The sequence below is a fragment of the Corvus cornix genome, chromosome 13, assembly GCF_000738735.6.
Source record: "Corvus cornix cornix isolate S_Up_H32 chromosome 13, ASM73873v5, whole genome shotgun sequence".
In the NCBI taxonomy this organism is placed as follows: Eukaryota; Metazoa; Chordata; class Aves; order Passeriformes; family Corvidae; genus Corvus; species Corvus cornix.
The window spans coordinates 6085027-6099376 of NC_046343.1; the positions used below are offsets into that span (position 1 = coordinate 6085027).

General features: G+C 46.4%; 1 protein-coding gene across 3 annotated transcripts in view; it reads right to left on the reverse strand.

Moving 5' to 3' along the window:
• Positions 1 to 14350, reverse strand: part of GRIA1 (glutamate ionotropic receptor AMPA type subunit 1) — a 119981-nt gene that overhangs the window by 55342 nt on the left and 50289 nt on the right. For all 3 annotated transcript variants that reach the window (XM_010399731.4, XM_010399732.4, XM_019286059.2), the window contains exons 3-5: positions 9034 to 9273; positions 7505 to 7689; positions 2954 to 3007 (exon numbers count right to left, since the gene is read on the reverse strand). In XM_010399731.4, coding sequence (XP_010398033.1) covers positions 2954 to 3007; positions 7505 to 7689; positions 9034 to 9273 — 479 coding nt within the window. The remainder of the gene's footprint in view (positions 1 to 2953; positions 3008 to 7504; positions 7690 to 9033; positions 9274 to 14350) is intronic.

A 14350-nucleotide genomic window follows, 5' to 3' on the forward strand; every position in this document is an offset into this window, starting at 1 on the left:
AATGGTTTCATTTTGTTTGTGAACACAGAAATAATATTGTCTCACCTTGGCAACAGCAATTTCACTGAAAAAGAAAGCTGTTCCTGCTAGGAAATACCAGCTTTGACTTGCTGCTGTCAAATTCTGCTCAGTACTTTACTACAGCTCACCCAGAGCAACTGCTGGGCAAACACACAGCAAGGTTAGTGCAAGGCAGTGCCTCTTTGCTCATGGATTGGCTGTGGCCAGGCAGGGAATTCCTCCATTCCAAAATGTGCCTATGGATGATTTTTTTTAGACCTTATTCAGCCTGTGCAATGCTGTTTTGCATTCATGATGGAGCATCAGGTTGAAGCTGCTGCAACTGGGCAATGGTGTGCTGCTGCTGCTTGGATTTTGGCTGTGTATAGCTCTGAACAAGCATATAGCTAAAACCAAGGATTTAAGTGGGGTTATGCAGAAATGTTTCCCAATGTTTGCTTCCAGTGTGTCATTTCCATAACTGAGTCCCCATTTTTCCATGCCCAAGTAGGTTAGGCAAAAGGCAGGTGTTGAGAATTCACCCCCTGGCTCCAGATAGTGCAGGAAACTTGGTGGCTACAAACCAGCTGAGGATTCCCTTGACCTCATCTTCACACAGGGTGAGAGTCCTAAACTCAGGACTGCCTCAGCCAGCGTAAGGTACAAAAAATAACCCGTTTGGAAACCAAACACTTCCAGGTTTTAGCTCTTAATTTATTCTCTGACAACTCAGTGCTCCAGAATGAGCCACTTCCCCAAGGCAGGGCTGTTTTCCAGGCACGCGGGCGCGCACGAGGGTACGAGTGTGTGTGGGCAACGCACGCCCTGTCATCCTGGGACACGTCTACAGGGGAAAATACGGGGTGGTTAAGGTCTACCACTACGTGTGTGAGTCAGTGAGAATAGATTACAGCATGCTACGCCCTCTGAAGGCTCTAATCCAGCGATGAGGTGTCCTCAGAAGAGGGTTAAACCTACTGTTATCTCTTGGATCAGAGCATTCGCACCAAGGTTTAACCCTGCCAGATGCCATCTTCTGCCAATCTCTTATAAAATCCCTGGCTATCCCCACAGAGGGAGGCTTGCTGTCCCTCCTTGCTGCCCTGTAGTCTCAGAAACAAGGGATCTTCAGGTCCTTTTGCCATTCTCCTTACTAAACCCAATATCCTGTAGCTCTTGTGTGGGTGCAGCACATCACAAGAACTGATTTGGCTTCTGGTGTCCGAACCTGCCCACGATTTTTTGCCCTGGAAAGGACCTTCTTAACCTTGAGGGGTGCCAGGACTTTTTTAAAATAGTTTCCTGTGTTGTCTGACTATCTCCTATTCTTTTTTTTTTCTGTTTAAAAATATTCCTCTCTCTGGCTTTTGGCTCTTCTGTGATGCTGGGTTTTAAGGGGCAGGAAAGACCAAAGGTAAAGCTTGAATTTCTTTCACTCTGTTTCTTTTCCCCTGAATCCAAGCTGCCTGAAAAGCACACTAGTGAGTTCTGGTGGTCCTGTCACTCTGGGACCCAGAGCCCAGTCCACTGAGCTGCAGTGGAGGCAAAATCTCCCTGCAGAGGGGTTGGGGAAATGAAAAGCATTTTGCTCCGAGTTAATTATTTATAACCCATGTTGGCTGAGTATGCAACCTCTTCCAGCCAGCTCCGTCCTCTCAGCATTTGTGCAAAGGCTGAGAAAACACATTAAAGATGGGACAAGTGTACTTTGTCTGGGTAAAATTGGGAGAGCATGGTATCCTAAGACAGAGGGAAATGTTCTTCAAATCTCCTACACCTGAGTGTTAGTTCACCTCATGCCTTGCACATATTTATCCTTATGAAACTGTGCAGAGAGAAGAGGTGATACTCTCATTCAGCCTTCCACGTGGGTGTACATAAAATTGCATAGACACACTCACTCCAGTGACTCCAGCTCACTTCCCTGCTTAACTTTAATGAAGGGACTTTCATAAACATCCAGGACCTGGGTTACAGCAAATAATAATTTTTTTAAAAAATTAGCAACTGAAGTTATTGGCTGCACTATGATTTTGCATGTCTCCCCCTGCACAAGGTAACATTTTTATCTCTGTAATTACATGGCAGGCAGCTAGCACAGGGTGCAGGGTCAGTACAGGGCACTGCAGGGTAATGATGTGGCCATTTTTGCCTGGTAAATGACAGAGTTATCTTGGGACTGAGAAAAGGAGAAGGGCAGCAACTGCTTGACTAATTGGTAGTTTAAAGTTTAATTACCCCAGGGCTGACGTGCTATCTCCCAGATGCAGCTCTGTGCTGAAAGAACAAGTCCAGAGCCTGCACATGGCAGGCTGTGTTGGATTCAACCACATGGACACAGGAGTCCAAGGGCGAGCAGTCTCAGCCCCAGACTGCCAACACCAGCCCATCCTCTGCTGTGCATCCTCCTGGATGGATGGATACATTTGGGCAGGAGAGGGTAGGAGCTCTGCTGTGGAAAACCTCCATTTCTCTCTCTTACCTCTCCCCAAATCTCCCTTTGCAAAGAAATTTTCCATCCTCCTGTGAGACTTGCTCCAGGAAGATGGTCCTGCCACTGCCCAACACTGTTCTGTCCTCAGGCAGCACCTTCCTGCATTAAAGGGAGAATCCTTTCCTTAAAGAAGTCTTTGCATCCAGTCCTTTCCCTAAAGCCATGACAGTCAGATTTCATTTAGCACCAAGGGGGAGTGATAAAATGTCTTTGGTGGGCATCTGTCATCCAGCCAAGGTCAAACCACCACAAAACCCCAGCACACTTGGAGATACCCTGCAGATAATCTTGCTGGCTCAAAAGAGAAAACTCCACAAGGAGAACATAACAGAAGACTTTGATTTTTTTTTTTTAACCTAAATGGTGGATGACATAAAGGGTGTGCAGCTCAGTAATTATGAATATAGTGCTTTACAAAACTCTGAGATAGAAAAAACCCCACCAAGTAGGGTAACTCACCATATTTGCCAGAATGTAGTGGTACCCATTCCCATTTTTTTCAAGCTTGATGATCTGCAAGATAAAAATCAAGGCTAATTAGCAGAGATCAACTAAGGAAGAAGAACTTCAGTTATCTGCCCTTTCTCGCTCTTATTTTTCCTTGCTGAGACTATTCAGCTGGGAGCAGGAAGACACAGCAAAAGAAAATTCACGATCTTATTAGAGGTTGGACAGAGTGTCACACATGATATCTGAGCAGCAAGTCTGGAATTAGACAGGACAAGATCCCCAAGAACTTTGTACAGGCAGGGAAAGAAAATCACCAAACCAACCTGTTTCCTATGGGCTTGGGGGAAAACAACAAAAAGCCTTAACAAGATTTGTATTTCAGACGCCAAAGGAACAAATGGGGAGTTGGAGTCCACGTGTCCCATGAACGCAACTGACACATCAAGCAAGACTAGAGAGCAATCTTGCACATCCTCCAGGCTCCAGTCCCTGCTGCAAACACCTGCCTGGGAGAGGTGGCTGGAAGTTTAGGCTATGGGTAAATGTTTCTGCTTTAGTGCATCAGTGTAGCTTCAAACCACAGAATGAAGCTGTCTGGGCAAGCCACAGAGGATTCCCCTGCATGTTCACTGAGATAATTAATATATTCATATGCACGGTGTACAAATGTATGTGCTTTGCCACTTATTCCTTTCTCCCTGATGCTGCAGAGTCAGGTTTTTATTTCCTTTTATCAACACAATTGCTTACCAATCCGTAACAACGGAGTTTTTCTATGTTAACTGGAAGAGTTTCCCTTTCTTTTCCCTTTCCACCTGTTGCAGATTTGCCTGTAACTGAGGGGAACAGCGACACTTATCAGATGGCCCGTGTCTTTTTCTCCCTCGATTTAAAAAGGGTACAGAAAGAATATAGCTAAAAAATCCATTGTTATCGCTGACTCCATTTTTTCATTGAAATTCCACTCTATTGATTTCCAGCAGCACTATTAAATTCTTACTAGTTTACAAGAGTCAGATACCATCTGCATTTGAGCCACTCTACACACAGAAAGAAGAAAGTGGAAAAAAAAGGCCCAAACCAACATGCCCTCAAAGCCTGTACAAACACAAGATTTGCCAGTTTCTGAGAGAACTCTGCTGTTTCCATTAGGTTTCTTGGCTGGCAATACTAGCTCTTATTTCCATTGTCATAAGAATTGATTCTGAATTGCTGCCTGCATTGCCAATGCTCAGAAAAATCTGCACAAACTGCAGTGAGGCCAGAAAGATCCTCATAGCCAGAATGATCACAAGAGCACTGCTGTGTTGGATTCAACCAGAATCAGTCTACCCAGGACTCCTCTCTGATACCAGGCTGGCAGCAGGTACTTGAGAAGCGTCAGATAAGGGCAGAGACTGATCCTCCCCATGGGACAGCACTCCCAGATTATCATGAGCAGTCATTTAGGGATTTCCAAATGGATTATAAATGAGCTGACACTTGCTCTGTGCAACTGGTTCATCTGCCTTAGCCCTTCTCTGATGAAGTACTCTTGTATGCATAATAAAACTCATCTGGTTCTCACCATTAACGTGGTGGTGGCAATTAACTCCAATGAAGGCTTCATTTAGAAGCAGTTCCTTGCACAGCCAATGCCAGCTCCACCAGCTTCACTGCCCTGGGGCTCCCTGCACAGAATCCCTCAGTGTGGCTTCTGCTGAGGTGTCTGGAGCTCTCAGAAAAAACCTCTGTCTACCTAAAGCTATGAAGATATACACCTCATTATGGGTGGTTTTCTGAGTATCTTCCACTGCCAGATCCAAGAAGCAAAACCAGACCAAACTTGCCCCCTTTTCATTCATCAGCTGAGAGTGACCTTTGCAGTAAGTCCCAGACCTTGTAGGAGGAAGGAGAATCTCTGCTGCACTGGGATGTCTAAGAATTATGATCCAATTCCCCTTTTCTCCAGTGTCAACAATAGCTGGCATTGGCTCCTTCAGCCCAAACTCTCCTCTGTTATTTTATGAGGTGTCAGAGCCGATGAACCGGAGAGGGCTGCCATCCAGCTCTCCCTGAGCTGTTAATCTTGCAGCCCATCCACCTGAATTATGAGGCTCGTTTCCTGTGTTTTACACAGTTATTTGTGATCTTAATTTATTTTAAAATGCTTGCTCAGTCCTAATGTGTCCGGACAGCAGTAGCAAGCTGAGGTTATAATAGCATTTATCACTTCTCCTGACTGTGGTGAGAGGCTGTGCTGGGCTGCATGCTGATTGCTCACTTGGGCCACCTAGGTTTCATTACCCACTTCTTAATGGGCAAGTTTGACATCTATTAGAGAGAAATCCTCTCAGAGTGAAACACTGGCAAAGTAGAAATTCCAGTTACTCATTTTAATGAGAGACAAGGAAGAAAGAACAGAGGGCTTTGATGGAACACAACCCACCATGTACTTATCCCATTAAGGCTACACAGCACAACCCCACGGCAACCTGCCCTGAGCCAAAGCCTGGCTCACAAATGACAGGTACCTTGGCAAAGATAAATCAAACCCTTGAGACATGACACAGAGTAATCTCCCAGAGAGAAACCAGGTCATTTTTAACACACGGAGCACTGGCTCCTCCACAGCTGCGGTCACGGCAGCGCGAGGGCTGGAGCCTTGCTGGAGCCACCGGTGTTATTTGTGTTTTGTGTGTGGAGGAAAAATGAAAAGTCTGTGGAAGCAGCAGTGTGGGTGTGGGAGGCACAAATGCTGAACAGCCATCCCAGGCTCTCCTGCTCACCATGGAGCACAAACCCACTGCCACCGAGAGACAGAGACTGGCTTGTCAGGGAAGAAGACAAATGCATTGAAATGTCCCCAAGAGGCTGAGGCAGCTCTTGGAACAGCTCTAACAGTCAGAGGGACCGGGCAAACAGCACAGTGACATTCCCACAGAGGCTGCTGGTGTGGTGAGCTGAGAGATCAGCCAGCAGCCCAAGTTACAGCCCAAGGTACAGTCCCAGCTGAATTTCACTTGATAATGAGCTGAACACTGTCTTTGAATCCCTCCAGTCATCTGTACACTATGAAAAACCTGGCATCACCTTCTCACACTGGGACAGCTACCTCTGCTCTCAGAAATCCCAGTGGACTTGGAGCAAGAATGCAAAAAAGGATGAAAATGGACTACACAGGCCCGAAAAAGTTGTTCACAGCCCTATCCCTCACTGGAGTGTTGCCTCCCAGGCACAGACGTCTGCTGGAATTGCTCTATATTTTTTGTAGTAAAACACAGCTTTGTCCCTCTTCTCCCTAGGAACTGATATTTTTATAGCATTGCAAAACAAATAATCACAGTATCTGGATTTTTAGTGCTCTTACAAATCACTTTTCCTATATTTAGGTTTAACTCTTCTTCCAGTTATGTGAAGAAATTTGAAAGTAAGACCTATTTTCCTGTTTATATCAAGAAGACTAGATAATATTTGACTATACAACTTAACATTGTTAGACAAACCAGGCTTAAAAACCCAACACTACTAATCCTAGAAATTTGATATACCCTATGGAAAAGTCAAATTCACTGCCTAGGTCTTGTCCAAAATTTTGTTCAACTGCAGCTGCTCCATGGTCAGAGAGAAGGTTTTGTGCTCTGGAGTAATCTGTTTTCTCTTTCATGAACGTGACCTTTGCTTTGAGGTCACAACCTGCTCTCTGCTTTGTTATTATACATAACAGAGGAGCACCCAGAGACATCCAGCAAGGATGGATTGAGCTCGTCACTGAGCTGTGCATCTGGGTGAAACATCAGTCCCTGTCCCAGACGGGGAGCAGCTGAAGTGTGAGACGGGAGATGAAAGGTACCTTAGACAAGGAGACGTGTGAAGCACGAGGTAAGAGTGAGCTGATTATGAGCAGTAAAGCAGTGAGAATTGCAGGGCACCACCTGCAGGGCCCTTTCCAGTGGTGGGGAAGGACTTGGCTGTAGGTGTGAGAGGGAAAGGTATCGTGGCTGGAGTTGAAGCGTGGACTGAACCTGCTGCCCCTGGGCTTGTATTTGTCTCCTGTCCACAGAAATCCATATTCAGCACTGATGTACCATAATCATTCTGTCCTGCTGGCACAGGTGTGAGAATTTGGTGCAGTACATGGAGGCTGGAGGAGCAGGAATCTGGCAGTGCCAATTCACACCTCCAGCCTAACTCAAAAACTGGAGGAAGACTCAGCAGAATCAGGAGGTGCCACATCTTGTGCACACTGCTTGGAGGAATTAGCACAAAGCAAACTAGCTGGGGAGTAAGGGGGTGTAAAGGGCTCAGCAAAGGAGTCAAACAAGTAGGGAACCTGGAACAGTGGAGCTCACCCAGCAGGAATTCATGAGAGCTTGTACTATTCCTGCAGCTTTACTGTTCCCACAATAACACAACAGAGAAATACCTGCGAGTTCGGCAGCTGCAAGGCACACACCCCACACCCAACGAGAGCCACACGGGGACAGGGATCAGACAAGAATGGGGAGAACTTCTCCAGGGGAAATAACCCTTCCCATCCAGCGTGCAAGGCCCTGCCCAGCAGGCCCACACCAACACAACCTTGTTAAGGATGATGTTCAGCCTCTCAGATTCGCAGTCCACCACCACCAGCCTTTCTTTCTTCTTCTCCAGCTCCTGGAAGAGCATTCGGTAGCCCTCCTCTGTTGTTGTCAGGATGTTGACAGCTGTCACCTGCCAGTTCTTCTCAGCTGCAGTGTCCAGCACTTTCTGCAGGACTGACAACCCTATGATGGGAAGAGAAGGGGGAGAGCCAGGTTTTAGTTGTGCAATGGCATCTTTCCATCCTCCTGACAGCCTGTGTAGCTGCCTCCAGCCAGGCTGGAGATGGAGTCATGAGAGTGCAGCAGAACTACAGAGAGCAGCTAATAGTCTAGATCTGACCCAGATGGGCTAGGATTAATGACTCCTGCTTTTTCTGTCTCAGCACAGATGATTCCAGGCCTAATTTTCCTTTGTAATCAGCAGATCAGTCTCGTTGATCAGGCCCTGCTGTGGGATTCAGATAAGAACTCTAATCCCCATCTCCCTGTCTGTCCCATCCCAAATAACTTGATTTCTCTTACCCATCGTTTCCTTCTCGACTTTGATCTGTTTAGGCTATGTGCCCCTAGGGGTAGGGACACCCTCAGCTACCACAGCACACAGTCATACTCAGCATCCTTCTCTCTCAGCAGCATCTCACCTGGAGACCATTACTTCTAGAATTATGTTGCCTAAATTATACACAGAACCTTCCAGAGGAGACGCACACAGCAATTCTCTGTCCTTTTGGGGTATTCAGCATGCCCATGCCTCATGATAACAGAAAGCAGCTGGGATGCTTTCATACCTTCTCCTTGCTTCTAAAGCCCATCCTGTCCCTTCAGGGGATAATTATAACTTCCAAGACAGGGATGTGAATCACCTTACCTCTGCCCTATCCTCCACTAGTCTGCTTTGCTTGCAGCCTCTAAGCCTGGAACTTTAAAGGCATCTGAGAGCTGGGAAAACTGAATCATGGAGCAATGAGCTCTCTGGCCCTGTTCATGGTTTAGAAAGTTAGATAATATCTTCCATTACCCCACAAAGCTTTTTGCTCTTTTATATAGAAAACTGACAGGCAGTGAACACAGGGAACTTGGAGTTTTCCAAGCTGTCTGCCACAAACACACATTTCACACCTGGCTGTGGGCTTAGGTAAGACCTGAGCAAGTGTCTGCTCATGTTTGTAAACTTGAAACTCAGTGGCCTTGAGTTTGACAGACCAGTTCAATATGGGACCTACTGAATAGAAACAATTTCCCCACTTCAAATTCAAAACCATTTGCACATCAAGTATTTCCCTGGTGTTGATGGGGCTCAGACCTGACCCCGTGAACACACACACACACACACACACGGGGTCAGGCTCATCCTTCATTTAGATCAGTGCCCACCTTTAGCAGAAAGGGACATTTAGAAAAAAACAGAGCACAGGGAAGGCATAGGGTGACTCAACCTCCAGCAATTCACAATTTTGGAGGCAAAGACTCCTTCCAGACCACTGTCTTTAACTGCCTGGTAACCCCTCCCACACAGCTGCCACTTACCCCGGTCAGCGTCGTAAATATACACGAACTTCTGCCAGCTGTAGTGCTCGATGACGCTGATGAGGGCATCCTGGAGCTCTGGGCGGAGCTGGAGGACAAACTGGTTGGAGGTTTCGACGGGGAAGCTCGGTGTTATGAAGCAGACGTGGAGAGCCCCGCAGAAAGACGTGAGCATGTTGACGGTCCTCCTCTCATAAAACCCAAAGATGGCATAGACGCCCTTGGAGAACTGCGAGCAGACTGCAGGAGCAGAGAGAAAGGTCGTGAAGGCAGAAGTTCAAGGAGGTTTCTCAGCAATGTCACCAAAATAAACCTTTTCCCTGAGATAAGCTGTGGGCTCTCTCTGGACTAGATAATTTTCCCTCAAGGGGGTGGGTTGGTGAAAGCAACCTGTGAAGAACAGGGCTTGTGGCCTCCACAGACCTGCTTTACTTTTGATAAGCAGAAGTGACTCAGAAGAATGAAACCAATGTCCCTAGGGCTCTGCTGAAGATTTTGCTGCTTCTGGGTTATCTGGACATGGGAACCCCTCGGCAGAAAGAGTCTACTGAAGCCCTGGATGCATTCACAAAGCAGAAAGAAAGCCTTTGCACAGCTTTGTGGACAACGACTCCAGAAGGAAACCCTGGGTTTAACCTCAGGAGGTGAGGAAACCACTCTGAGAGGGCATCTCAGCAAAGGTTCACCAAGGTTCAACGCTGTCACAGCCCTGCTCCAGGGGGATCTGTCCTGGGGCATGAGCTGCTGGCACTGAGTCGGAGCCTCTGACACTGGGAGTGTGTTGGTTCTTGGGAACACAACTTTGACAGCTTCTGGTTTCCTCACAAAGCCATGGAGACAGGGCTGTGTGCCCAGTGAGGTATCAGCAGTGTCCTGGGAGGTCTCTACCAGGAGGGTTTGCTGGGTTCCCTGGCAGGTGTCTGTCTGTCTTCAGCCCCTGGTGCTGCGCTGTGCAGGGAGGGCTCCCTTGGGTTGGAGCCCTTCTCTGGAGAGCACTTAATGAGATCGTAGGAGCTGCTGGGAAAATGCCTCAGGAGCTCAGTGAGGTAGACAGAGTTCACACTTTGGGTTGTAAAATTCAGCCCCTGGGACAGTCAGACTCATTTAATATCACCCCTGTTTATGGCACATCCCAAGTTACCATCAATAAATCTCCAAGCTGGAGGTGGTGGCAGTGACAGCAGTTTTCCTGTGTCAGAACTCTTGGCACTCCTGTCTCCTCCTCTTGTCACTCTGACTCTGAAGACCTTTGGCTGTGACATTTATACTGACTCGACACTTCACACATCACTCGCCCGCCCTCCCAACCCAAGTGCAGGCTGAGGAGTTGGATGTGACATGCTGGGGTCCCCTGGCAAGTGCTCTGAGGTGCTCAGGACTCCCCTGACCTGGTTTCTGCTGGTAATTGAACCTTCTGCATGTGTGGCTGCAGACAGGCTCGTAAGCATGAGCTTCTTGCATCCTTAGCTGGGCTCCATGCGAGCTCTGTCCCTCCAGCAGGGACCCAAAGTAAACCCCGGCTGTCTTGCAGCCATCCTGGAAAAGATTGCCTTGTTCCTCACTTCTCTACTGCCAGCACCAAACATTCAGAGGGAAGAGCAAGAAATTCTGCTTCCCACTGTGCAAAGCAAGTCCCTGCTCCCATCTCACTCCCAAAACGAAGCAGCCAGGCTTCGTGCTGGTGCTGAGAGCTGAGAACGGAACCACACAAGACAGATGAAATTTTTTCCTTTCTTTTGGAGCTGAGCCCAGTTTTTGGGCATCCCAGTCCCTCTGTTTGTTCGCAGGGTCACTCATCCTCTTTTCACTGATTAGCACCTGTGATCTCAGCATTTTCCTCCCACAAGGGAATTTGCTGTTCTGCAGGGCAGGGACACCTCACAAAGCCCGAAGCGAGACGGAAATAACCCCCTCTTCTCTTTATTTTCACAGCAGTGCCTCTCTTTGCAATCAGCAATTGTGTCTGTATCAGCTGGAGTCACTGCCCTCATCATGAGACTGACACATTCAGGAAGAAAAGTAGCAGATATGGATAGAAATAGTCTGAGCATTGTTTCCATGTGACTGGAGCAGTGGGTCTAATGAACGGTGCGAGATACCATATGTAGGAGATCAGAACGTGATCTCCGGGGACCCAGGCTTCAGCCTCACTGAATGATTAAAGAGACATTTTCGGGACAGCTGAACAATCCAGTACAATTAATAATCCAGACAATAAACTTAGTTGGCTTGGTTTGTTTTGTTTCAGAAAAGGCATGGCTTCTTTGGATTTTCTTTTCTATTTGAAAGGAATCTATCATTTTTAACTTTAATTTTTTAACTCTGTGGCTCAGTCACGCTCAGGCATCCCTCCTACACTGTTCTGAGACATCATCAGTGCCAGCATTTGAAACAGATTGTACCAAAGACAGCTGGGAGAGTGAACACTCTTTATCATTAGTAAGTTTGGAAAGAACCCTCATTTGCTTTGTACTTGCAGGCTAAGAGGGGCTGTGGACAAGGCAGATAATTTGCAAAAAAGAAAGGCTTGCCAAGGGCTATCTCCCAAATAAAAACAAAGAAACTCTTGTGTCAGTTAATCTGGAGAAATGAAGAGTGAGAGCTGCAGCCACCTTTCTGGGACTGAACTTGGCATAACGTAAAAGCAGTGGCTGCAAAATTATGCAGATCCCAGGGCTATTTTAAATTACAGATGCTCCAAATGAATTTACACAGCAAAACTTAAATTACTTTCTCGTTATTTAATACACTAAGAGATTGCTGGAACTTCTTTACGTTTCCTTTAATCATTTTATGAAGCAAATTTGTTAATCTGTTCTCATTTGATTGCTGTGCATCTTCCTAATAACATACTACTAAGAATTGTAAACCTTAAGTAGAGGAAACAAATATTTTAAGCTCTGTTTGTTTTCGTAGGGACAAGCAGTCACTAGCCTCCAACTGATGGTTTTCTGAAAAGATTAAGAAACATAAAAGAGATGAAGATCATGCTGGAATGGAAGGTCCAAGAAGTTGAGCTCTCCTGGTCCATTGGCTGGTGACATCATCACCCATTCCAAGCCTTGTGCCAGCTATCTGTGAGCAGCTGGCTGGCCCCAGCCCAGCTTTTCCTGCAGAGGAGAGCTGCAGTCAGCCTGGAGACCAGCTCCAGCAGCTGAATTTGGACAGCTCCACCTCAAGCTCGTTCCTGCAGGCAGAGATCTGGGTGAAATCCAACAGCGTAAGTGTTTGCCTATCCCAAGGTGTGAGCACGAGTGAGGAGGGTTTGCTTGGATGCAAATGCAGAGATCTGTGACTGTTTGCATGTGCTGTTTGTGGCCTCTGGGCTGCACAGCGGGAAAGGACAGAGAACGTCAGTTCTGGGCTGTACCTGTGCTCATATGTTACATTGAATTTGTACTTAATTACAGAATAATTTCCCTCTAAAGTAGCCCTTGGAAAATACAGATCATAACGATTGATAATCATGGCAACTACCACTGTGTTCTCCCTGATTAGTCTTGTTTAATTGATCAGTTTGGGATTTGTGGCCGGGACATTCCCAGTGTGTGCTGCACCTGGCCACATGGACACCCCATATCCCTCCTTCTCCAGGCACAGGATTTCTTCCTGAGATCTCTAGTGCTGTTCAACAAGGAAAATTAGGTAAAAGCAGAGGCATTAACTAGATTGTAATTTGTCATGCTGGAGAGAAAATCCAGTGACAGCCACCTGCTCTCTGCACACAGCTCTGCAGAGTGTCTGTTGCAGCCAGGTGAGGTGAGAACTCATCTGACCGCTCTAAAAACATTTCTAACTTACAGCAAAAATCAAAATAGTTTGTAAGTTAGTTAAAAAGTGACTGATGTGGTAGAACAAGCAGGGGAGGCTGCCCTCTCTCCCTGTGGAACGGTAGCCATTGCAGAGCCATTGAATTCAGATGAGGAAAAAGCATCTGTGATTCACTCATTCTTGGAATCCACAGACTCTAGAATTTCTAGTCCTGCAGTTTTTCTCAAAAGTTCTCTTTTCATATGGAAATACTCAAGGTAAAGAATGCACATCAGAGAGAAAAACTGATTTTACTGAAAGTACACACAGGAGAGGGCACCTTCTAGGGAGCTGAAGAGAGGCAGCTCTGGCCACTTTTGCAGGTGCTTCCAAGAAAAAGAAAAATACATCAGTAAATACATTGACACTCACAACTTTAAATTGCACATTTTCTCTGTGGAAGAGGAAAGCAAAAGAGGTGTTTTGAGTCTATAAAAATTCATGGTGGAATTTTCTTTTGGCTGCAGCTCTTAACCAGAGTGAGTAGATGAACAAGACTGATTTCTGCATTTAGGAGAGTCAGAGGTATTTTGCAAGTGGGGTTTGACCTAATCCACATGAAAGGCAGATGTCAGATAAAACAGACATCTCTTTTAGGTTTTGGTTAAAGAAGATAGCCCAAAAAGTTTCTCTCAGAAACCATCACCACAAAGAGGGGCTGAAACAATCTCAGCATTTGAGGGAGGAGGAAGGGCAAATGGGTTGCACAGAAGGATGGAAATGAGGATTTGGTCTCCAGCAGCGAAAACTGTGCATTCTGCTGAGAATCTGCAAACAAGACTGCAAAAAGGGAACTGCTCCCCAGGGACACAGCTGGGGAGGAAGCCTGGTAGGAGATCCTGGGGACTGCTCATCTGCCGTTTCATTTAGAAGCAGAATTTTCACCATTTCACTGAGTTTAAGACTAGAAAGGGACATTAGATCATTTCTACTGACTTCTTGCATCTCATGGACTATTAAGTTTCACCCAGCTACCCCTGGAGGGAGCCAATAATATGGCTTAGTTGACTCTTAGGAGATTCAGCTGCTGCATGTGCCTCTGTCAGGGAACAGAAGTAGCAGAGACAGTGCTAATACCCTAAGCCACAAGAGCAGTAAAAAACCTGATTAAATGAAATATCCCCAGATGTTCCTCACAAATGATGTGTGTTCTCACTTGCAAGAGGGGACAGAAACCCCTGATGGTCCCTGCCAGGTCTCAGAGGCCTTCCTGAGCCTGGAGAATATCATGGCATCTAGGAGGGAAGACACTGCACCCTCTCCAGGAAAGCTGTTCCTACAGTGCTGAGCTGGAGATGTGACCAGATTATTCCCCATAGCCCAAACAAACAAAAAAAGAGAAAAATATAGAGTTCAAGATAAGAAGAAATCTTTGAAACCACTCAGCCCAGCACACACCAGAATGAACAAATGCCTTTTAAAAATTGCAAGATAAGTGTGGCCAGATTTTGAGGCCACACAATTACAATAAAATAGTGATCTCAGTTATGTCAGTTATCCCCTGCAA